This window comes from Pantherophis guttatus, chromosome 1 (genome assembly GCF_059756535.1).
Source record: "Pantherophis guttatus breed Tessera chromosome 1, ASM5975653v1, whole genome shotgun sequence".
NCBI classification, from domain to species: domain Eukaryota; kingdom Metazoa; phylum Chordata; class Lepidosauria; order Squamata; family Colubridae; genus Pantherophis; species Pantherophis guttatus.
In genome coordinates, this window is record NC_142063.1 from 273264889 (window position 1) to 273290777 (window position 25889).

Genomic DNA, 25889 nt, shown 5'->3' on the forward strand with positions numbered 1-25889 from the left:
ATCTGTCATTGGAGTTTGTAGTGTCTTGTGAATAAAAAGATTTTATTTTATCGTTCTGGCAAAAAGCCATTCATTGAGTAAGGATTTTCTTCTTCCTTTTCTTTAAAAAGAGATTTAAGCTATAGTCTTCTCACTTACTCACTTCTCGCTTCCAAGAGCGTTGCCAGCTCTTATTGCAATGAATTGCCCTCAATTTCATTCTATTGAAGTTCTGGAATGTGGTTGTTACTCAGGGCTGATAGATTAGGCAAAAAAGGGCAGAAAACACTTAATCTTTGTTTGCATCCACAGATCACATCAAAAGAATTATGTCACGAAAGTCAGCAAAAAATCACTGTGGTTTATAGTAGTAATATATGACTCCACCTTCTCACTTACTGAGTTCTAACTTAGTGAGTTCCATTGTTTTCTCTACAGGCTTAGGATTCTGTTTTAAAAATCCTTCACTTCTTTCTTTGTCATAGGTTTGCTGAACTCAGCTTTGTGTAATGGATGCAGGTTCAGTTACAGGACAAGAGGATCAGGCTGGGTAGCGGGACTCTCCAATTTTCATGCATAATTGCTATCAATAAAGAATTGGCTTGAAATGTGGTGTTTATATAGCATTCTTTACCCAACCTGCATTTTTCTTTTTAAGTATGACCTTAAGGTTTAAGAGTCAATTGTTTTTTGTCCTCTGTGTAAACCTTAATGGGTTAATGGGCCCAGTCGAGTGTGTTTGTACATTCCAGGACAATGAGGTTATAGCGAAAAATACCCATACAAGGATGCGAATGAATTGCAAATGAAATGTTCTGGATTGGAAAGAAAGAATGACAAGTCATTGGCTACTCCAATTTAATTGGTTCCACTCATGGTTACTTCTTGGCTCTACCTAGGCTGTTTCCTGTTCTTTTGCTCCATTTACTATTGATCACCAGAGTTAGAAGAGACCTTGGAGATCTAGTCCTCTGGGGGTTGTGAATTCTGGGAGTTGAAGTCCACAAATCTTAAAATTGCCAAGATCGAACACCTCTGCTATAGAGGCATAGAAGACATTGTGGATTCTAGAGAAAATGCTTTAAGTCCTCAATCAAGCTCAGAATGATACAAATACACTGTTAGAAAGCTTAACAATTAATTTTATAGTGATGATGATTATTACTGCTTTTTATACTGCTGGATTTTTGGAAATTTGTAATTCTGAAACTACTTGTCTTCAGAGTAACAGGTGCTTATTTTTCTTAAAAGCAGAATCAAGGAATAATTGGGAACAGCTCAGCAGAACATAATTTTGCTTATTATAATAATACGAAGAAATTTCATGGAACTGCAAAATCCATTGCAATCCAGCTTCACAGAGCCATACAGGTAAAGAGATTTATTACAAGTAGAAAGGTTCAGCATGTTTCAAATTGTTAGCCATTTGAGATAGTCTGAACAAGAACTCAAAACCATGACTGCTAACATTACCTTTATTGTAGAGTTACAATAATAGATTCTTGCATGTCGGAGAGCATGGAATCTCCCCATCTTGCCTTTACTTTCTAACAAACTAAAAAAAGGCCCCTTCTTTCCCTGTCCTCATTTCTTCTACAGACTGAGATCTCTCTTATCTGACTAGTGCACTGGCTGTGCCTCTTTTCCCTTCTTCCTCTCAAGGGTATTCCTACAGACCTTTACATAAACTGTGTACATATACTGTATTTTTTGGAGTGTAAAACACATTTCCCCCCATAAAAGAGGGTGAAAATTTGGGTGCATCTTATACACTGAATGTAGCCCTCCACTGCCCCCCTCGCCCGGAAAATGGGGCGCGTGGAGGCAGCAATAAACTATGGCAATCCCTGCAGCCTGAAACAGCTGATCTTCGGGAGGATGATCCAACTGACAATCAGCTGCTTGTGCTAATCAGGCTGTGCTGAAACTGAAATGGGTTGTTTGCTGTTTGCTGCAAGGAGGCAAATTGCTGGGAGGCAGAGGAAGATTTTTTTTTCTTGTGCTAATCAGGCTGTGCTGAAAGTGAAACTGAAACAGGCTGTTTGCTGTTTGCTGCAAGGAAGCAAATTGCTGGGAGGCAGAGGCAGATTTTTTTTTCTTGTTTTCCTCCCCAAAAAAGGTAGGCGCATCTTATAGTCCGGAGCGTCTTGTATGCCAAAAAATATGGTATGTAAGAGCCATGGTGGCACAGTGGTTAGAATGAGGTACTGCAGGCTCCTTCTGCTGACTGCCAGCTGCCTGCAGTTTGGCAGTTTGATTCTCACCAGCTCATGATTGATTCAGCCTTCCATCCTTCTGAAGTTGATAAAAATGAGGACCCAGATTGTTGGGGACAATATACTGACTCTGTAAACCCCTTAGAGAGGGCTGTAAAGCACTGTGAAGCAGTATATAAGTCTAAGTGTTATTGCTATTGCTAAGGGGGAAAAGAAAAAAAACCCCAGATCCATAAATAGACCTTGAATTTCTATGACCTAACATAACACTAGCTCTTTATGTTTGTGATCTAGAGACTAAAACAAGACATGCAGAATCTCCGTTTGTCTGCCCTTCAATTTTCAAGGGAGATCCACCATCAGGGTGAGAGCTTTCTCCATCAGGTTCTGCTCACTGCCCAAGAGCTACAATTACAGAAGGAGACTATGGAAAGTAAGAGACATAAGAGTCATATAAAGTTGATCAAGCAGACATTTAAAGGGCTCAGCCACTAACTGGTTACAACAAGCTTTGTAAACTGTTGGCTGGGAATTATGGAAGCTGTTGTTTCAACCAATGTGGAAGGCATTTGGTTTGGGAGGGTGGTACCATAGAAGCTCTATTGATGCTAGGACCTTATCTAATGCAGAATTTGTAGAGCAGATACTCAGTTCTCGTCAGAATAGCAAAGAAAAATGAGTAGCAGATAGTTTCCCTTTTATTTGGGGTTTCTCCTGGGGTGCTTTATCAATGATAAAGCTGTAGGGCTAGTGCAAAAATAAATGATGGGGGAAAGAAGTTCCACAGAGCACAAGGATGGCAGTGGAAGATTCTATAATTTGACCTGCCTTGCATCAATGTTGCGACCTCAAATAACAATCCATTTTACCTACTGTTCTATTCCCATCAATAGGAACCAGTGGTTCTGGAATTTCATGAACAAAGTCCAACATACATGGTAATAGATGTGATCGGGGTGAAATGCTCCCGGTTCAGACCAGATCACCCAATCCGGTAGCGATGGTGGTGTGTGGTTCAGAGAACCGGTAGCAGAAATCCCTGCCTCCCCCATGCCCAGCTGAGCCGTGCGATCATCAGAAGCTTTTTTTTTTTACTTTTAAAAGCATTTTTTCTACAAATGCAAAAAAAAAAAAAAAGCTTTTAAAAGAAAACAAAAGCCTCTGACGATCAGGCAACTCAGCTGGGATCGTCAGAGGCTTTTAAAAGCATTTTTTTTCTGCAACCTCTTTGGCCGAAAAGGTTGTAGAAAAAATGCTGTTAAAAGTTAAAAAAAAAAAAAGTTGGCCACACCTACCTAGTCACATTACCCCCCACAAAGCCACGCCCACAGAATTGGTAGTAACAAATTTTACATTTCCCCACTGGATGTGATGTGGTTGTTCCATTTAAACGTACTCTGTTATGAATCCACATTAGAGCTTAGCATTATAGTCCTCCCCAAATCACTAGGGCTTGCTCAAGAAATCCTCATTAAAAATTGTAATTTAGTGTTGTGTATAAACTCAGCCAGAGGTGTGCAACCAAGTCTTTTACATGCTTTATGAAATATGTATTGTTCGTCTTTGTTTATTGCTTGTAGAACTTTGCACGTAATCATTTAAGCCCCACTTCTCTATTTCACCAAGGAAGGCATGTAATAGTTGATTGAACATTTGTGACAACTTCTTTCCAGCATTTCAGATTAAAACACTGGCACTTGAACAATCCTTGCATGAGATTAATGAGAGATATATGAAAGAAAAACGAAGAAGAAAAGTATTGCATAACAGCCTACTTGTAAGTATCTTGGTAATTAAGTTAACAATGTCTGAACAGACCTGCATAATTATTTTGGAATTCGCTTTTACTTTATTAAAAATTACTTCCCATTGCCCATTAATCTTCATAAGCATCTGGAGCAGAAGGAAGCAAATTATAAAATATACCTTCCAAGGCAGATTTTCCCTCTTTTGTACTTGTGTTGTGACATTGCACGCAAGGGTGTAAAAGGACCGAGTTTGCACTGTGACATCACAATGAACGTTTTGCCATTGTTGTGAACTCCTGGCTTGAATCTTAGAAAGCAATCATTGTCATTTTTTCCCCCAACAAATTACAGTGAAGCAAACTACAGGGAGTCCTCGTTCATTTATTGACTGTTCGAAGTTACCACAGCACTGGAAAAAAAGAAAGACTTATAACAGTTTTTCACACTTGCGACCGTTGCAGCATCCCCATGGTCACGTGATGAAATTTTAGACACTTGGCAAATGACTCGTGTTTATGATGGTTGCGGTGTCCTGGAGTCACATGTTCCCCTTTTGCGACCTCCTGACAAGCAAAGTCAATGGGGAAGCCAGATTCATTTAACAACCGTATTACTAACTTAACAACTGCAGTGATTCACTTAACAACTCTGGCAAGTAAAGTCGTAAAGTGGGGCAAAGCTCACTTAACAAATATTTCACTTATCAACAGAAGTTTTGGGCTCAGTTGTGGTCGTAAATTGAGGACTGGCTACCTGTATTATCTATACAATCTGCAAACTAACTAACTCTGTATCTTAGGACAGCCTATAAATGAGTTGGTGCCATCCAGGGTTGGCTTTCACAATATATTTGTTTATTTAAATAATCAAAAGGCTTGTTGTTGTTGTTGTTGTTGTTGTTAGTTGAGAAGTCGTGTCCAACCCATCGCGACCCCATGGACAAGGTTTCTCCAGGCCTTCCTGTCCTCTACCATCCTCTGGAATCCATTTAAGCTCATGCCGACTGCTTCAGTGACTCCATCCAGCCACTTCGTTCTCTGTCATCCCCTTCTTCTTTGGCCCTCAATCTTTCCCAGGATTAGGCTCTTCTCCAGTGAATCCTTCCTTCTCATTAAGTGGCCAAAGTATTTGAGTTTCATCTTCAGGATCTGGCCTTCTAAAGAGCAGTCAGGGTTGATCTCCTCTAGGACTGACTTGTTTGTTCGCCTTGCAGCCAAGGGACTCGCAGGAGTCTTCTCCAGCACCATAGTTCAAAGGCCTCAATTCTTTGGTGCTCAGCCTTCCTTATGGTCCAACTTTCACAGCCATACATTGCAAATGGGAAAACCATAGCCTTGACTATATGCACTTTTATTGGCAGGGTGATGTCTCTGCTTTTTAGTATGCTGTCTAGATTTTCCATAGCTTTCCTCCCCAGGAGTAAATCCAAGGCTAGGATTTGATTAAAACAAAAAACAAAATTGAGATTCCCAAGATAGTACATTTTGTGGTATGTACACATTTCTCCACTTGTATAAAAGCACTTGTGAACCTCGTACAGTTGTGTTTGAATTGGAAGCGTATTTTGCTCTCTGCAAACCATAATCTGTAAAAGCTGCTAACTTTATAATGACATAATTTAACTGGAAAATAGTTTCTTCTGCTCCAGAATTGCAGTTCTCTTCTTATCTGTTTGTAGTAACAGACTGGATTGAGGATCCTTAACAATAAGCAGCCTGCTCTTCTACTCACATTCCTGGGGTTTACTGCCAAAATAAATGTGTTTAGTGTCAGATCACGAGATGTTCTTATATATTCTGTCATTTTAGACATCATCTATGCAGCAATGTGTTTCTGGAAGATATGTGGGATTTGCATGCTATCTATCAATCAATAATAATAGTAATAATCAGGTTTCTGTGTTGTAACCCTAGGAGTTAAGAGGCAACATCAGAGTGCATTGCAGAATCCGTCCATTCTTACCATTTGATGCAGCTCCTGAAGAATCAGCCATGGAAGACAGGTAATTAAAATAAATTAGTCAGTGTGAAAAAGATAGCTTTCCTGGCAAGGAAATTTAAAGGTCTTTATCCTTCATTGAAACTTTTATTCAGATAGACACTAATACTATAAAGCTACAATTTGAGATTTACCTTCAAACATTTAAAATCTTCCACAATAAACCAGGTAGACTATGAATCTAAGCAACCAAAGCAGATACAGTACACAAGCATGAAAATATTATTTCGTTTCCAAGGTTTTGCATCCTGTGGAAGATTTTTTAATCTACAGTTAAGGATCAAGTCTCTTTTCAGCTAAAATGAATTCTTGATGATTGTATGAACATGTCACCTTTCAAGGTGGAGCATACCTGCCTTTGGACATCTAGTTTTACAGGGGGCTAGCCATAAATTTCTTGTGCCCTTTTAATAAGCTTTTCAGGATTCCCTTCATGAATTCTTTCTTGCCTGTTTACCTGCAAATACACAGATAGGCAGTAAGTTGAGTGTAAACAGAGAAGGAGGGGAGATCAGCCAAACTCGTGATCTGTCTGCCTCTCTAGTAGAAATATATGATCCTCTATCATTTTGATATTCCTCTGTTTTATTTTATATTGCATAATGGTCTGGATGTTGCAGGCTACTTTATGTTCCCGGATTTTGGCCATAATAAAGATATTCATTTCTATATGAATATCTATCGCTGTGAAGTTTTCTTGGCAACAACCCTGAAATACTTTGCCTCTGCCTTTCCCCAGGATGCTTGTCAACTTCCCAGTCTAGCCTATAGCCCTGAGATTTCCTGGGAATTTCCCTTCCAAGTATTTCCCAGGGCTGATCTTCTTACTTTTTTGGGGTGAGCCAGGGATGTCTAGCTTCTCCTAGCTGCTGCATTTTTTCTTCCTTCTTTCCTTCCTTCCTTCCTTCCTTCCTTCCTTTTCTTTCTTTCTTTCTTTCTTTTGTTCATCACATGTATCTTCTCTTATTTCCTCTGTTTTTACTCAGTTGTCCTGTTTTGGTTTTAATTCTGTCCGCATTCAACAGCTGAAGGTGGAAGTAGTGAGCCTGACAAAAGTGGTTACTGCCTCCCACTCATTCTCCCACTCATTCTCATTAAGAGCCATGGTGGTGCAGGAGTTAGAATGCAGTACTGCAGGATACTTCTGCTGCCTGCTGGCTGCCTGCAATTTGGCAGATCTAATCTCACCAGGCTCAAGGTTGACTCAGCCTTCCATCCTTCCGAGGTGAGTAAAATGAGGACCCAGATTGTTGGGGGCAATAAGCTGACTCTGTAAACCACTTAGAGAGGGCTGTAAAGCACTGTAAAGTGGTATATAAGTCTAAGTGCTATTGCTGGAGAATTAGCTGATCCTTGGCTTTGACATTATGCTTATTAGATTTAGAGCAGGGGTGTCAAACTTGATTTCATTCGAGCTGTATTTGACCTTGGGGGCCTTGGCTAGGCATGGCCAGGGTGGCTACGGCCAGCTTATCGTCACTCGTGTTGGGGGCGCCAGTGGTAGCCCGAGCTCTCTGCCAGAAAAAACAGGCTCCCAAGCTCCATTTTCATCTTCAACGGCCTCCTGCAACCCTCTGCCAGCAAAAATGGGTCACAGCAGCCCTCTTGAGCTCCATTTTTGCTGGAAGAGGCACCACGGGCCGGTCCTTTACTGTTTCCAGGGTGGCCCCGCAGGCCAGATCTAAGCACCCCACAGCCGGATCCAGCCCCTGGATCTTGAGTTTGACATCGCTGATTGAGAGTATAGGTAGTCCTTGATTTTCAACCACAACTGGGACCAGAACTTACATTGCCAAGTAATGCAGTCACTAAGTGAATTGTGCCCAATTTTACTTCCCTTTTTGCTACAATCATTAAGTGATTCAACAAATCGTTAAGCAAGTCATGTATTTGTTAAGCAAATCCAGTGTCCCCCATTGATTTGCTTATAGAGAACTCCCTGAGAAGATTTCATGGTGATGTGACCATGGCATGTTGCAAATGGTATAAAGATGAGCCAGTTGCCAAAGTGCCTAAAATGCAATAATGTAACTGTGGGTGGGTGTGCAGCTGTCATAACTTCAAAAATAGGTCATAAGAAGATCTGAGGAGATCTGCCGTAACTTCGAACAATCATTAAATGACCGGCTGTAAATCAAAGACTACCTGTACATAGGTTGGACCTCCCCATTTTTAAGTTATAAATAGTAGGAAGAAAATGGCTGTTGATCATGATCATGGGGAGAGAATTTTTTAAAAAAACCTTTTTTCTCCCTGCCCCAAATCTAATTCACAACTCTTCTGAAGTAGCTATTAAATTCTTCTAACAAGCTGCCTGTTAAATTAGAGTAATTTCATTTGTTATTTTGATTTCATTTTAAAAGATGCGTGTCTTTATCTACAGGAAGAATTTAAATACCACCTTATTTTTCCCTGATAGGAGTATGGCCAATCAGTGAGGCACAATGTTCAAAATTGCAGGGGGTGTTAAAGAAGCTCTTGTGTAAGAAGGAAGATGGGCATGGAGCAATCTGAGAATTTCTACATCTGAGAAGTATGCTCTGTTAGAGCTCAAATTCATTTTTGGAATTTGCTTAGCCTAGTGATTGACCCAACCCTGCTTCCATCCTTCCTTCCAATTCTTCACATACCTTTTATTGTCAAGCAGAAGAAATAGCGGCTTAGAATATTTGACAAAAAAAAATATCATTTAAGCTAGGTCAATGTAGGAGTGGCAAGGAGAAGCAAAGGATGGATATGTCCTGTAGTATAGATCAGGGGCCCCCAATCTGTGGGCCACAGCCCATTAGTGGGCCATAAGGAATTTGAAACTGGGCTGCAGAAATGGTCAGTGAGTGTGCAAGCTCATCCTCACTTGTACAAGCAGTGAGCGAGTGCATGCGCATGTTTCACTTAAGTGAGCGGCATATTGCTTGTGCAAATAGAGCTGTGTGCATGCACGCATGCTTGCCAGCCATTCGCATGGAACCATCCCCTCTTCCCCCTCCCCACCGGTCCGCAAAGCTGGAAACACCAATATAGATGTTGTAAAACATGACTTCCTTGTGGCATTCCTGTAATTTGGCCTTCATCTTCACTATTTTCAATGTTAGTTTTCTAATTTAAAAATGAATACGTTTTCTTTTAAAAGGCAGAGAAGCGTTTCAGAAAATGTGATCTGTGCAACAGATGATGTGAGTATTTTCTTACATTCTCAATCCTCCATAGCTAAGCAAAAAAAAATGCTTAAAGCTCAGATGTCATACTTGGGCCACTAGATAACTTCTCTGAATTCTATCACTAACAGATAATCTCATGATCAAGACATCTCTTTAGCCTTCCCATTAAATAATTCCCCTTTGCTTCTCTGATGCTGTGCCATGGCAAATGTATTATCACAAAAATGAAACATGGCTGCTTACCAAGCCTTGCTTTCAAGAGCATCAAAGCAACCTGGTTTAAATCCCAGAGGCATGAAATCCCAGATGGGAGCTGAACTGCAAATCCATATGATATTCCAATGTTAATTAATCCTGTTACCAAGAGATAACATTTGAAAGGCTCGATGTGGTATGCTAAGAGGGCAATTTTAATTTTGGTTTTACTGTTTGGGAGCTTTCAGGCAGATGCTCTAGCTTACCTATTTCATGTAGAGCATAGCCAGCTTTTCCTTTGTCTGAGAGTATTGAAAAGGATGCAGGAAGATGCCCTTTATAAATAGAAGATTTATGCACATCTATTGAGACTGGCCATTAGTGCAGTGATTGCAATTCTCATGGAATTACTTTAGCCTCGTAAGTTGATTCTTCTTCTTCTTCTTTTTAAGAGGACATTCTGGGGACTGAACCAGGAACCTTCTGTAAACAAAGCATGCAGTCTGATAGTCATTAACTTCTCCCATGTGTATTTTCAAACATATCCAGTGGAACCATCTTGGGATGTGTTTGGCCCTATTTGTTTTGGCCTACTAGACCAAAAAACTAAAAGGGAAGAATAACTGGCTCGCGTTTACCTCTCTGTCTAATTCTACAAAAGAGGAATTTGCACATCTTTCCCTCAAAAGATGTGATACAGGTACATTCAGAAACAGTCTGTACATGTTGTCGGAAGGGGGGAAAAGGTACAACTCACTGATGCTTTCCCTCAAATCCCTTGACATATTTATTTTAAATGTTTAGAATACGATAACACTACCTTTCATTTAAAAAAAAAAAGTCTCCAAAAACATGCATCCATTTGAAATAACCCAAAGTAAAGAAATACGATTCAGAAATACAAGCCAGTTATTCTATTGCAGCCTTTAAAGTGATTTGTTCCACTTACCATTTCTTAGAAATGGTCAGAGTGTCTTTGGAAGATGGTACATAATCCATCTATCCACATTATGTGGATATATGGACAATTTTAGGTCCTATAGTGAACTACGGATTTCCCCAGTAGCATGCAAATATCAAGTTCTCATGTTGGTTAATAAGACTTGCAACAACATTTTGTCCTGTATTCTTTCCTTATACTGTCCAGTCAAGACCATTAGCATGTGCATTATTATTATTTCTTCTCCTTCTCCTTCTCCTTCTTCTTCTTCTTCTTCTTCTTCTTCTTCTTCTTCTTCTTCTTCTTCTTCTTCTTCTTCTTCTTCTTCTTCTTCTTCTTCTTCTTCTTCTTCTTCTTCTTCTTCTTCTTCTCCTCCTCCTCCTCCTCCTCCTCCTCCTCCTCCTCCTCCTCCTCCTCCTCCTCCTTCTTCTCCTCTCCCCCCCAATTGTTTCTCTCTTCTCTATTTCTAATTGAATTCCATTCAGAATTCAGAGCATGCTCAGCCCTCCATAGGTTCAGAAGATCAGTTGCTAACTCAAGTTTGTTACTGTTAATAAGATTTTTTTTTTTTTTTTACAATTCTGCACCCTTGAGGTTCCTTTAATGGAATATTATTTTATTATCGGTTACCCAAATTTGGCTCCAGGCTTATTCTCATCTGCTACCTGATTTGGCCCAAAATTAGACAAAAATTGTCTGTGGGCCTTTCTCTCTATTTTGATCATTCTGCATGAATAGAAAATTTTGTGATTTGGTCTTGGTCGCTCATAGAACTCAGCTCCTAAATGCACATTTAGATCAATGTGTCTGGCCAACTTTTCTTTAAAATTGTGAGTTTCTCCAAGAAGGGTCAGAAACTATTAGCAATGCCAGACCAAATCTGGTATTTTGATATTGTTTTATGTCTGAATTAGCAGAGTATAAATCATTTAGGTCCCTGATTGGGGTGGGGGGGGGGAAAGCACTAATTCCGAAAAGCATTGAGGGGTTTCATCTTCAAAAAAAACCCAAGTGCTTCCACAAAACTCTCCTTCTGCCAACTGATATTGCCTCTGCTCAAATATCACAAAACTATACAGTTTCAATGGGGATTAATTTGCTGTTGAAAACAGGCAGGGTTTATCTCAACAGTAAATTGGCCAGCTCTTCTGCTTCAGTCGCTCCAAAATTACAAGCAGAGACTGATTTGAAAGAATACAGTTGGCCAAAATTACTTTGAATCTGGGGAGGCCCAAAGATTTTTGAAAGTCTGTGGTAAATAAAATTAAAAGTCATTTCCACTTTGTTTATTTGCTAGAAGACCAAGTGATTTCCTCTCTTCTAGGGTCTTGTGTATTTTGGCTTGATAACCAAGACTTCGGTTCCAGAGGTTTAAAATATGGTTTAGGTTTTTATTGAAAAGTAAAGCACAGGGCTTCACTGGAGCTCATTCATCCTTGTAAAGCCTTAGAAATCTTATTTTCCTATGGATGATTTTTGGCTACTGCGCTCAAAAGGAATGAGAGAGTGCTATTGCTGTGGCAATGTCTTACCTTACTAATTCAAAATGAAATATTGATTTAATCAATTTAAAAGAGCAGAGGCTTGGCTTGGCTTGGCTTTCCATTCCTTTCTCTTGTTTTCGTTTGCTTTGCAATGCGGCTTCCTGCTTTGTTAGCAAGAGCTAAAATAAGTAATTTAATCAACAGTCTTGTCCAGGTTTGAAAGCATGTAGTGTTACCGTCTAATTCACTGTAACAGAACTTGAGCCCAGTTCAAAGAGGCACTGTTGGCAATATACCTGCTTGACCAGAATATGGAACTATAATGGGTGTGCTTTCTGACGATAGAGTACAGGCAGTCCTCAGCTTATGACCACAACTGAGCCCAAAGGTTCTGTTGCTAAGCAAGACAGTTAAGTGAGATGTGACCAATTTCACAACTCTTTTTGCCACAGTTGTTAAGCAAATAATATATAAAGTTTATTGTCATTGTACGTATATACACAGTATACCCATACAACAAAATTCACATAACACCCAGAGACCAAGCCCAACACACATGACAATCCCCAGACACCCCCCCACCCACCAAAATTCCCCACCCCTAAACCACCCAAATATCCACACAACAGATCAAGTAATGCTGTCCAACAGCTCACTGATGGTGGCCCTTTAGTTCATTGTTCAGTGCAATTATAGCTCTGGGATTAAAAACTTTCCAGAAGACGAATATTGCAGTTATTAAGTGAATCTGACTTCCTCCGTTGACTTTTCTTGTCAACGGAGCCAGCTGGGATGTTTACAAATGGTGCTCACATGACCCTAGGACAGTGCAACTGTTACAAAGAGCTGTGGTGGCACGGTGGTTAGAGTGCAGTATTGCAGGCTAATTCTGCCAACTGTCAGCAGTTCAATCCTCACTAGCTCAAGGTTAACTCAGCCTTCCATCCTTCTCAGGTTGGTAAAATGAGGGCCCAGATTGTTGGCAGCAATATGCTGACTCTGTAAACCAGACCTATCAATCTGGTGGCCTGCAGGCCGGATGCGTCATGCACAGGCCACGTCCACCCCTGCTCCACAAAGGCCAAAAAGTCACAATTCATCACAATACGTGATGCGATCAAGTTTGACACCCATGCTGTAAACCACTCAGAGAGCGCTGTAAAGCACTGTGAAGCAGTATATAAGTCTAAGTGCTAGTGCTATTGTTATAAATACATACCAGTTGCCAGGCATTCACATTTTGATAATGTGGCCATGGGGATGCTTCAATGGTCATAAGTGTGAAAAACGGTCATAAGTCACTTTTTTTCCAGTCCTGTAGGTTTGAATGGGCACTAAATGAATGATGGTAAACCAAGGACTACCTTTATCATGCTCCTTCCTCTGGAATATCATTTTGTCCTCACTCCCAGGTCTCTTTGGTCCTGATCTTGCTGTACATTCAGGAAAGTGTTAAAAAATGATTTTTTGAGCAGCCCCTGGAGCAAGACAATTTGGTGGCTGGCATTTTAATTTTCTGCTGTTGCTGTATTTGGTTCTTTAGTTTTTGTTTTGATGAAGTTTTTCATCCATTGTGTACCACTTTGAGTCATTTTTCAATGTGGCTGTATAAATTGACTCTGTAAATCCCTCTGTGTGCAGTGAGGTTTAGTTCACGGTAAGTATGTTTACTATTGAAACCTTGCAGCAAATCTTTATACAAAGAAATTGATGCCTGCTCCTTGGATCAGTGTTTCTTAAAGGGTAATCCTGAAACCCCCAGGGCTTCCCCAAGACCATCTCAGGAATCCCTAAAATCAAAATTATTTGCCAGCCTGTATTGAAAAATAATACAATGTTAAAATCCCGTCAAACAATTGTTAGCAAACAGTAGGAAATGTGTCAATTTTAATTTTTAATACAGTAAATATCAATCAATGCAACCCATAGGGTAAAGGTAAAGGTTCCCCTTGCAAATATGTGCTAGTCGTTCCTGACTCTAGGGGGTAGTGCTCATCTCCATTTCAAAGCTGAAGAGCCAGCGCTGTCCGAAGATGTCTCCATGGTCATGTGGCCAGCATGACTAAACGCCAAAGGCGCACGGAACGCTGTTACCTTCCCACCAAAGATCATCCCTATTTTTTCTACTTGCATTTTTACATGCTTTCGAACTGCTAGGTTGGCAGAAGCTGGGACAAGTAACGGGAGCTGACCCCGTTACGCAGCACTAGGGATTTGAACCGCTGAACTGGCGACCTTTCAATCAACAAGCTCAGTGTCTTAGGCAATGAGCCACTGCGTCCCTAATGCAACCCATACAATGCAATAAAAGCTGTTCGGGGGGTCCTCAAAAAATGAGAAGGGGTCCTGAGAGAAAAGAATAAGGGATCCTTGGAGGAAAAAAAATTTAAGAAAATTAGATGGATGGAATATATATATATATGTAGGTCTTTGGTTATTCGGGTCTTCTCCCACGTAAAATTGGAAGTGTCTTGGCGACGTTTCGATGAAGTCTCATTCGTCATCTTTAGGCTGGTGTTCTCGGCTTTGTGCTTCTAGGAGCAAAAAGCCGAGAACACGAGCCTGAAGATGACGAATGAGACTTCGTCGAAATGTTGCCAAGACACTTCCAATTTTACGTGGGAGAAGACCTGAATAACCAAAGACCTACATACAAACACCCGCGAAAACCTGAGAAAATATATATGTATATGTATATGTATATGTATATGTATATGTATATGTATATGTATATGTATATGTATATGTATATGTATATATATATATATACAACCCTCCTGTCTTTTTGCAAGGTCTTAAAAGACGTAGTTCTGTCACTGGGTTTGAGATTCATATGAGTGGTAGAGCCCATACAGTGGCTCTGTTAATTGCTGTTGATGGATTTTGTAACCTCAGCTGCTGATTCTAGTGGTATGATTTTTTAAAATATTGTTTTCTTGTTTTTGCATACATTATACTTGTAAAGTATACTTGTATACTCTGCCCAGAGTCATGAAATTGAGATAGGTGGTCATATGAGTTGTATTAATAATACAGTAATATTTTCATTATTTATGCCTTGCCCTTCAAAACCCAAATCTTTTCCATCCTCTGGTTTGGCTCATTCACAAATCTGGCAATGTTTTTTCAGGTTGTTTCCTGTTTATTAATATCTATCTATCTATCTATCTATCTATCTATCTATCTATCTATCTATCTATCTATCTATATTTAATGTTGAAAAAGCCTTCAACATGATAGTTTTGGAGACCTAACCAAATGCACTTCTCTGCTGCGGTCTCCCTCAAAAATGAGAGACTTCCCTGGTCTCCAAGAGCTGAAAGCAGAATAAAGAGGCAGGCTGGAGGAGGTAGCATGAAGTTTATCTTCCCAGGCCTGAGTCATAGCCTTCCATGGAGTATAGATACACCATATGGTCTACCCTCTAACTTAAATGTGTAATTGTGGTAGAAATACAGAGAAGGATGAAGGTCAACCTCACACAACTGTGTGTGGCAGCTCAATCTGCCACAACCAGTACCCACCTCCTCATCTCCCCCTGCTGCGACCCCTACCAATCCCTACCATTTCAGAGACAGGAAATGGCAATGTGGCTTCCACCATTTGGAAGTTCTTAAAATTCTGACTTTGTGGCAAATCTTTAAACATACTCCCCCCCCCGCCCCATTTAGATCTTAATGATACACATTCTAATTGTTTCCACCCTTCCTTTCTTTTTGGCTAGGAAACCATCTTAGTGAAGTGCAGCCGTCCTGGTCATGCTTTGATAAACAAGACATACCAGTTTGAAAGGTGGGTGGTCTCAAGAGCAATTTTGGTGTGTACTGTTTCTTTTGAAGAAAATAGGATTTGCAGTGAGAACTGATAATAGTTTGTTAGTATCCCAAGATTCCTTTGGAGACTTTCCCTTTAATCATCCAGGCTTAAAATTTGGAAGAAATAAGAATTCCAAGCTCCCTCTAAAGGGAAAAAGCAGATGGCTTTATTCCCATTTCTTTGAATATCTATAGAATATCAGATTAGGTTTTTTTAAATACATAGTTGTGTTACCTCTAAATTAAGCCTCTGATCAAGTGACATCCCCCTTCACAAACAATCTGCAGCAGGTGAACTGCTCCTCTACACCGGGGTGTCAAACCCGCGGCATCATGGCAGTGTCATGTGACGTATCAGGTGTTGTAACCTAGGCTTCCTGAATCATTAAAACACACAAGTAGTCCCAAAAACCTCTTTTATTGCAACATTCACAGTTGAGTCCCAATTAGTTGCAAAAAGTCCTTTGGGAGAAGTCCTTCGGGATAATCACCAACCTTTATCTCCCTTGACATGCTGTCAAAGACCTTCTTGGCAAAGCCACATGGATTCCAGAATCAGAGATGCCGACTGGGAACAGAATTAACAACATTGCTTTCCTGCAAAGTGCCCATGTGCCTTTGCTCCTCTTTTAAGCCTTATTGGAGAGGCCAATCATCTCCAGGTCTTACTCCCAAGTCGTCCCTTTGGTTTTAACTGTTCGTGCCTTCTGGCAGCTTTGTGCATGCATGCACTAGGAACAGGCTCCTCCTGTTCATCTGCCTCTCTGCTGTCTGACTCTGGAGGCTCCAGAGTCCGTGCATCACTCCCAGATGGCCCTGGCCCCATCTCTGCCTCCGATGCAGAGCCCTCGTCCGGGCCTTCCCCAGACTCCAGGACTGGCCCATGTTCCTCCCCAGCCTCCTCAGTGTCTGACTCCGCTGCCAGTTCCGCAGGCTGCTGGCGGACCACAACATCAGGACTTTTTTTCCCCCTTTGCTAAACCAGGCAGGGGCAGAGCCAGCACATGACGCATCCGGCCCGTGGGCCGTGAGTTTGACAACCCTGCTCTACACAGTACAGTGATATGTCCGCATGATAAATGTTACAACAAATACAACTATATAGAGAATAGTATTCACATGAACAGTTTCCTAGAGCCACACAGAAAGCAAAAAGATACAGGTAGTCTTCTACTTACAACAGTTCATTTAGTGACCGTTCAAAGTTATAACGGCACTGAAAATATTGACTTGCATCCATTTTTCACACTTATGACCACTGCAGTAGCATCCTACGGTTGGTTACATGATCAAAATTCAGATACTTGGCAACTGACTCATATTTATGACAGTTGCAGTGTCCTGGGGTCATGCGATCACCGTTTGCAACCTTCTGACAAGCAAAGTCAGTGGGGAAGCCAGATTCACTTAACAATCTAATTACTACTTTATCAACTGCAGTGATTCACTTAACAACTGGTAAAACTCACCTAACAGATGTCTCACTTAACAACAGAAATTTTGGACTCAATTAGGGTTGTAAGTTGAGGAGTAGCTGTATTACATTTGAAAAAAAAAGTAATTGAGAAAAAAATTAAAAAGGACTTAATTCTTATTTGGTGTGTGTGTGACTGTCAATATACTATGCAAACCTTGGAGTAATAGAAATTGTTTTCCTTGTTCTAAAAGAACAGGTTTGCAATCTGAGTAAAGCTCATTGATCCAATAATTTCTATAGAGGTTAAAATGACCTTCTTGCTCAAAACATTTTAGCAGCTTCAGCTGATATATCACCTTTAGGCTTATTTGATGGAGAAAGCTTGGTTAGACTTATCTAGCTCTGGTAACTATCCTTACAATGTATGTGATGCTAGAATTGCCATAAAATCATGCCAATAGTTCTAATTATTGGACTGGGGGCTTTGATTATATTATCCCCACTGTCCATCGCATTGGCTTCTTATATGTGTCCTTGGGCCCTGTCAAAAATACTTGTTTTAATTCGTGATTCCCTATGGTGCTCAATGCCAAGTTACTCAACAGACCATCTCTGTATCTATTTTTAACCTCTTTATGGGCATGATCACAGTGTTCCCACCTAAGGCCATACTTATCTCTTCAGTTACATATCTACACACTGTTAATATTCTCTTTTTCTTCCCTCTCTCTCTATTTTTACAATTAGAGCTAACTTGACATTTTGTATTCATTATTAATTTTTCATTTTTATGCTTTGATCCTTTTTAGTCTTGAAGGAAATCTGCATGGAACTCAAAGGCTCCAGTTTCTTCCTTTTCTTTTGGCATTTCTATGAACATAAAACATAGACTGTATCTCTAGAAATAGGTTGTAGTTGTCAAGGGCCTACGGCCTTGGCTCTCCTCAGAACATTTTAAATGACTACCATCTGATTTTTGGAATATAATTGTGGCTCTACTGTTCTTCTATTTTAATTTCCTGATGTCTAACATAGCTTCAGAGTGGGCGTAATTCTTCCTTACTCAGGGGCTTCTGAGGAAAATTGGCATTGTTAAACTAACATAAAGATTGCATTGAGTAATTTTATTCTTGTTCTTATTCCTTATTCACTGTGATCATTGATTGAACGAACCTTGTTTTATTTTTCTCAGGGTTTATAGCACATATGATTCACAAGTGACAGTATTTGCAGATATTTCTCCTTTGCTAACCTCTTTGCTGGATGGGTAAGTAAAACTGAAAGCAAAAAAAAAAACAGTTCAGAACTATTTCAAGGAAAGAAAGACATGATAATATGTCTGCCACAGAAGTACCCTAACCCTAACAACCCTAACCCATATTTTTGATTAAAGGTTGTATTCTACTCCAAGTACCTCGTAAATAAGTACAGAAAAAAATTACTGGTCCAAATAGAACAACTAGACATATTCTAATTGAATATGTAAGGACTTTTCTTACATCTCACAAGTACTGCCCTGAGATCACAGAAGCTCCTATGCTATAACCTGCCCCTTTTTCTAATTCTGATGCCTTTTTATATAAATAGCCATATTTTTCATTTTCCTTTTTCTCTGCACTACATCCTGTTTTACCTATTGATTCATCATAACATTCTTGAGAGTTATATTACTCTAAGGGTAAATCTGGTTGGAAAGCCAGAGTAACATGTTAGAGAATTTACTGCTCCACTAGAGCATGAATTAATGTGCTTTATAACTATGAAACCCTTACCGGTAGGTATCTGACTTCATTATAAAGCCTATCCATCTGGGATACTATTTGGGGAATGTTGGGTTCCTGAAAATACTGCCTCTGTGCTGCCTGAAGCTTGCAGGGCAACTCCATGGTATTAAAGCAAGAAATGTACCTTCAGATTTGAGTTTAAAAACAAGTTGCTAAGCCAGGCATCATAGTCAGATTTAAGTGCATGCTCTGTGCTACACAGTGTAGCAGGAAACAGGATCCTTGTGAATGAATCATCATGCTGGCATTAGTATGGTTCTTTCTTATTAAGTCAGTAAAATACTGTTCTCAGTGATACTCTAAAGCAGAGACTGGAGCCTTTTTTTAGGAGAGGGAGGGGGGGCTATGGAGCCTCAATTCCATTTTATTAAAACTGTCCACTGTAAGACATAAATGATGTGACCATTGTCACCAAAGTGAACAAGGCTTAGACTTTTAGGCTTTGGAGGAAGAAATTAATGGATGGAAAGAATGTATTCATTGTGCTCCTTATTTTAGTGTACACACCCAAAATCGTTTGTTGACAATTGTAAGTATTGCGGTCAGCTTGCCAATGGAATCCACTCAGTCTCTTGCCTCTGTTCCAGCTGTTGGATCCAGGACATAAGCTCCAAGGAAGAAATGGGAAAACATTATATCCTAAAAACAGTGATCTGTTTTTGATTCTGCCCTTCTATCTTTTCTACTCTATAGCATTCCTTGTGTCCTGCTAGGAAGGAAGAAACTTCTTTCCTCATTCATAGAAATTTTCAACTGGGGATAGGTAAAAGAGACATGCAGTGGGGTGTTTTTCAATTGATAATTCCAGTACTACCGTGTTTCCCCGAAAATAAGACCCTGTCTTATACTTTTTTGAACCCCGAAATAAGCGCTTGGCCTTATTTTCAGGGAGGTCTTATTATTTTGGGGCGTGTGGAGCAAGATGGGGATCCTCTTGCTGTCTTACCTGATTTCCAGCTCTGTCTCCCTAACCCTAACCAGAGGAAATGGCAGGGATCGGCTGTGCATGGGTTTAAATATTTTCGGAGAGGGCTTATTTTCAGAAGAGGGTTAATTTTAGGGGTGGGCATGTCTTATTTTCAGGGAAACACGGTAGAATAAAGGTCCTATTCTGAGCAAAATAGTAAGCTTCCTTCCAAGGTTTAGTTTTGACCACTTAAAGTTTGTCTTTAAGAATCACTTCTCTCTCTATTTTTCAGGTTCAATGTGTGTATTATGGCTTATGGGCAGACTGGCAGTGGGAAAACATATACAATGTTGGGCCCACAGCTTGAAAACAGTTTCCGTTTCTCAGTGGAAGATGAGACAGAATTAGGAATCATTCCTAGAGCCAGCAAAGAAGTGTTCAGGTATTGACTATGTTGAACGTTTGTGGCTATGCATGTATGTATTTCAGTTTTTCTTTCAGAAAAAATTATCTGCTTATTACCATAAGAGTCTCAAAATTGCAGTTCCAATCAGGGAGACAAGAAGCGCAGGGAGGGGGATGACCTCCAACAATGCATTCTTTAAAAAGCTTAATAAAATCCATGTCTCAAAAGGATACTGTAATAGATTTTTTTACAATCGGTCTAAGAGTGGAAATTTTCCAGAGTTGTTTGGCAGATTGTTACAGAACATAAAGGCCTTTATGAGGAAGTTGCTGTGATGTAATCATCAGCCCGATTAATACATTTACTGTACTGGACCTTATTTTTTCCTCAATCAATCGTGAAAAGAGCAAATCATCTGAGTGGAACTTGAATAGTTTCTGTGGCGTATAATTTCAATAATTGTGAACCCCCATTCAGAAAATACGAAAGTGGGCATTTAACACTTATCAGTACACTTAGTTAAAATGAATCAGCTGACAGCAAATGGTTGCAGTTTCAGTACAGAATTATTTACACTTTTCATTCATAGTGTTTCTGTACAAGTCTGTCTCTGTTGTAGTGATTGATGCCTTTTCTTCATTATTCTTTGTGATTTTCAATCAGGGCTTTGTAAATTTACTGTACAAATAGGCTTCCTCTTTTTACAATTATCAGATTGTTCTTTGAAATTTGAGGGTAGTCTTTTAATAAAGGATAATGGCATATGTGCACAAGCAGCTGGGTGCCCCTTCCACTTCTGAATCAGGCACTGTATGTTCTACAAAATACCCTTGAGCATTTGAATTATTGAGAGATCAAATGAAAACTGCTATCTGTCAAGGAAACTAGTGAACTTGTATACATATAGGCTGAAAATATGAAGGATTGGATGTAGAAATATGTCAGTGGAAGAAACTTTGCTGGCTATGTTTACTGCAAGTTGTCCTATTGAAGACAGAGCAATCAATAATTTAAATATCAGTCTTGAAACAGTGCAGTTCTTTATGCAAAGCTGTTGCAGCATATGATTTGAGAGTTTGTACATAAACTCTGAGATCTTATATGCCAGAGGTTGAATATAACGCCTTGAACAGTGGTGGGATTCAAGTAATTTAACAACCGGTTCTCTGCCCTAATAATTTCTTCCAAAAACTAGTTCACCAAACTGCTCAGAAAGTTAACAACCGGTTCTCCCGAAGTGGTGCGGACTGGCTGAATCCCACCACTGGCCTTGAATTGCTAGATATATGCTGTTACATTTCAATTCTATTTTCATACAAAGAGATCTTCTACTACTCTTGGGAAAAAAATTGACTTGATCAGGCAGCCTTCTAGTCAAGGAAGAGCTCGTTTTGATTCAGCCTGATATATACTGTACATGAAATGATAATGATAGACTTTGAATTACAGTATTTTTTGGACTATAAGACACACACCCCAAAAAAGTCGGTGGAAATGTCTGTGCATCTTATAGACCGAATATAGGCCTGTTTTTGGCCTCCCGAACCCTCCATGTGTCGCATTTTCACCCTCCCTGGCTCCCAGAAGCACTCTGCAGTGCTCCGCACGTCCTGTTTTTGCCAAAAACGAGCCTGTTTTTGGCTTCCCGAATCCTCCATGCATCCCATTTTTGCCCTCCCTGGCCCCCAGAAGCACTCTGCAGGCCAAAAACTGGGGCGTGTTTTTGGCGAAAACGGGACACGCTGAAGGTTCTGGAGGCCAAAAATGGGCCTCTTTTTAGCCTGTAAAGTGCTTCTGGGGGCCAGGGAAAGTGAAAACAGGACGCATGGAGGCCAAAAACTATTTTTTTCCCCTTGTTTTCCTCCTTTAAATCTAGGTGCATTTTATAATCCGGTGCATCTTTATAGATACCATAAAAAAATATGTTATCACTTCATCTTCTTGGGTCAAAAATAGAACATCTATGTAAAATACCTATAAAATGCCTCTATCTATAGTTCCCTGCGACCTTCCAACAACTTAATATAGAAGATTGGTAATGTATTTGTTAATAAATACATTAATAATTATTATTGCAAGATATTTTTGCAATATTTCGCTAATGTAACCTTACAATAAAATAAAATTCGTTTATCTAGTCATATCTCCAGTCTACCTGGGAGGGCTAATATATGCAATAATAATAGTGCAATAATATCAATATTGGAGATCTGAAGGACAGACCTCCCACTCCCACTTTTAACTGCTTGATCCATTAGGGTCTTTCCTAAATTTCTATCTCTGACTGCTAAGCCACTGGGGTCTCCTATCTATCTTATCTGAATGTTTCCTTAGGTAGCATCTCTTCCCCTCCTTCCCCAAGATCATCCACACACATTCCATTAAAACCACAAAGCGCTACAGCATATTACAGAATAAGCAGTGAATAAATAGTTTGAATCACATTTTATAAAAGCTCAGGTATCTCAGAAAAGCAACAACTATAAAAGATTATGGACTTTTAATATCCATTCAAGCCGAAATAATCTGCTGGATCAGTAACATATCTTATTTAGGTTTTTTTTTTTTTATTTCATTCTTTTAAGTCCTTTTTCTTCTTTCAGGCTTCTTTCAGAAAAGTCAGCAGGAAGCCATTGGGTTGAGGTTTCTGTTGTAGAAGTGTATAATAATGAAATTTTTGATCTTCTGGCCAAAGACAACTCTGGAAGGCTGAATGGTATCAAAAGGGGTATAATGACAAATAAAGAAGGAAAGAATGATATTCCACTTCTTACCAATGAGTGAGTACTTCAGGGAGTGCCTTTGAGTAACATCTTGTTGTGCAACATGTGTCATTGGGCATTGTCAAAAAATGTGAGCTTAACATCTATCATAGTGTCTTCCATATCTGTTTGTAGTTTACTAGCATTGTAACAGAGTGTTATTTGTTTAACCTCTTGATTGCATGGAAACATTTATTCTATTTCCTCTCTGAAAGTTATGTAATTTAAGAATATCCAAATGGGGAAGGATTATAGGGGCACATGCAAATCCCGCTCCAATATTTCTATGTGTACAGATCCGCCTACATTTAGCACAAAGATACAAAAAGGAGCAATAAATAAATATGACCCATGTGTTTCAAAATCTTTATAGCATTCAAGAGCCAGTTTTCCAACCTTAGGGCTCTTGCAAAAACCACGGTGGCACAGTGGTTAGCATGTAGTACTGCAGGCTACTTCTGCTGACTGCCGACTGCCAGCAGTTCGGCAGTTCGATTCTCACTGGCTCAAGGTTGACTCAGCCATCCATCCCTCCGAGGTCGGTAAAATGAGGACCCAGATTGTTGGGGGCAATAGGCTGACTCTGTAAACTGCTTAGAGAGGGCTGGAAAGCACTGTGAAGCAGTGTATAAGTCTAAGTGCTATTGCTATCTGATTAGGGCCCATTATTGAGATACATTTGACTACAAGATTAAAAGCAGTAGAATACTATAGTGTGAAATAATAAAATGCAAAATAGTAGTCAGAAAAAATTGCTGACTGGGAGAACTTTTCTGTTCTCAAAATGGTTGCTTCAGCTTCACTAAATCCCAATTTAGTAGAAAGCAAATTGGTGAAATTGCTATCTGTTATCCTTTCTTTTTCCCCAAGATATTCATAATCAATCTCAGTTTACCTTTGGCTTTTCTTCTGGGCAAGTGGGCACAGTTTCAAACAAAGGTCTGAGTCTCATCACACCTAGTCCAAAGCTTAACCACAATGTATGTAAAGCTGCCAGGCAGCTGGCCCATGCAGTTATTATGGAAACTCTCTACTTAACTTTGCACATGTTGTAGGCAAATACCTATATGGATTTTAAATTATCTCTTTTTCCATCTAAAGTTTTTCAAGCTATGTGCCTTGAACATTGTACAATTTTGCTTATACAGGTTTTATAACAGTCACTTATCCCAAAGGTGCTTTCTCAAGAGGCAATGGGATTTTCTGCTTTTTCTTTGAAGATGTTTCGCTTCTCATCCAAGAAGCTTCTTCAGCTGAAGAAGCTTCTTGGACAAGAAGCAAAACATCTTCAAAGAAAAACAAGGAAGTCCATTTGCCTCTTGAAAAAGCACCTTTGGGACAACTATGACCTGGATGACTGAGAATCTATATAGACTGATCACTTAGCAACTGTTTGAAGTTATGACGGGTTCTCCCACCCCAAAATACTTATGACCAGTTGCAAACTTCCAACATTGGGGGGAAGGGGGGAATAGTCATGTGATCACATTTTGAGCGCTCAGCAACCAACCCAATTTTACAGTACAGGAGAACTACAGATGATTTTAAGAAGAATTTTGCTGTTTCTTGTGTTAAATTCCAAAGTAAACCCCTGTTTCTGACCTCAGTGGAATTCAGATTTTTCACTGCTCCTTCAGCTTGCAAAGTTGCGTTGCACAGTGCAAGCATTTCGTGTACTGTTTGGCAGAGGAAGGGAGAGAGGGAAATGGAACTCAGACACAACAGTCCTTTTATTTCCTTTATAAACTATAATATACTGCACCCACAAAGGAGATAATTTAAGGCAGTATTTTTGTCTGTGGGTTTTACTAACATAAGCAAACCACTGGAGCTTTGTTTATGTGTTTCTCTGTCATTGCCAAAAAAGCCTTGATTTAAAAATATGCTAAACACACTGGGGGTAGGGGAGTCTGAGCAGACATAATTCTCTCCATCTGGTTTTATAATCTGTGTACCGTGATCACAGAACAGAAAAAAAAAAAAACCCTGTTGTTTTTTTTCACAATCATGGTTGGAACATTTCCTTAAGGCTGATATTTTAGGGGCAGTAAATTTTCTTTTTATATTTAATGGCTAGTGGGAGGGGAGCTGGATTCTATGTCATTAAAAACATTTTAAACAAATTTTAAATAATAAGTGCATGATTAATTTGAAAGGGGAATAATATTTTGAGACTTCAAAGGTTTTTTTTTTTTTAAATCAGCATCTGAGCTCTTAAATTTTAGTAAGAATTAAATAAAACAAGATAACTCTTGGAATTTGGTCATCTTCTAAAGTAAGCTTTAAAAAGTGCAGCTTCCCTTTGTTCACGTTACTGCCAGTTTTGGCCCATTTCTCCAGTTTTACGGGAATGGATGGGAAGGGTTTAAAAGAACAAAGCAAGTACCGTCAACCAGTGTTTCTCAACCTCAGCAACTTTAAGATGTATTTACTTGAACTCCCAGAATTTCTCCACCATTGCAAAGGACTAGGTATAATGTTCCATCTCTTAAAATCCTCCACTATCTTTAACCCAACTTTGGTGAGCAAAAGATGCAGTTTTGGAAAGTGGCCATCCATACATCAGGCCCAATGTAAACATCAAGTTGTTAAAGCTTCTGATTTCTGCTTCTAAACCAGGGGTTCCCAAACTGTGAGCTGCGTGCACACACACCCCACTTGCACTAGCGTCACTATGAGTGTTGTGCGGGTGCTCGTGCAGCCGTTTGCATCAATGCGTGTGCCCCTGTCCACACAAGCATATATGCATAAAGTCACTTGTCCCTCCCTCCCACCTCTGGGCTACCAACCCAGAAAGGTTGGGGAACTCTGTTCTAAACAATTTCATTATTCTATCTTGGTTGTTTAGAGTTGTTTAGAGCCATGGTAGAATAGTGGTTAGAATGCAGCATTGCAGGCTAATTCTGCTGACTGCCGACTGCCAGCAGTTCAGCAGTTCGATTCTCACCAGCTCAAGATTGACTCAGCCTTCCATCCTTCTGAGGTGGGTAAAATGAGGACCTAGATTGTTGGGGGCAATAAGTTGACTCTGTAAACCGCTTAGGAGAGCTGTAAAGCACTATGAAGCAATATATAAGTCT

General features: G+C 39.8%; 1 protein-coding gene across 3 annotated transcripts in view; it reads left to right on the forward strand.

Annotated features, from left to right (window-relative positions):
• The window catches only part of KIF25 (kinesin family member 25), a 40046-nt gene that overhangs the window by 2765 nt on the left and 11392 nt on the right, over nucleotides 1-25889 (forward strand). For 2 of the 3 annotated variants that reach the window (XM_034428436.3, XM_034428442.2), the window contains exons 3-11: nucleotides 1234-1350; nucleotides 2490-2628; nucleotides 3869-3972; nucleotides 5857-5945; nucleotides 9072-9114; nucleotides 15443-15510; nucleotides 18143-18217; nucleotides 19934-20083; nucleotides 22651-22827. In XM_034428436.3, coding sequence (XP_034284327.1) covers nucleotides 1234-1350; nucleotides 2490-2628; nucleotides 3869-3972; nucleotides 5857-5945; nucleotides 9072-9114; nucleotides 15443-15510; nucleotides 18143-18217; nucleotides 19934-20083; nucleotides 22651-22827 — 962 coding nt within the window. The remainder of the gene's footprint in view (nucleotides 1-1233; nucleotides 1351-2489; nucleotides 2629-3868; nucleotides 3973-5856; nucleotides 5946-9071; nucleotides 9115-15442; nucleotides 15511-18142; nucleotides 18218-19933; nucleotides 20084-22650; nucleotides 22828-25889) is intronic. The other variant, XM_087882917.1, reaches the window with a different exon arrangement.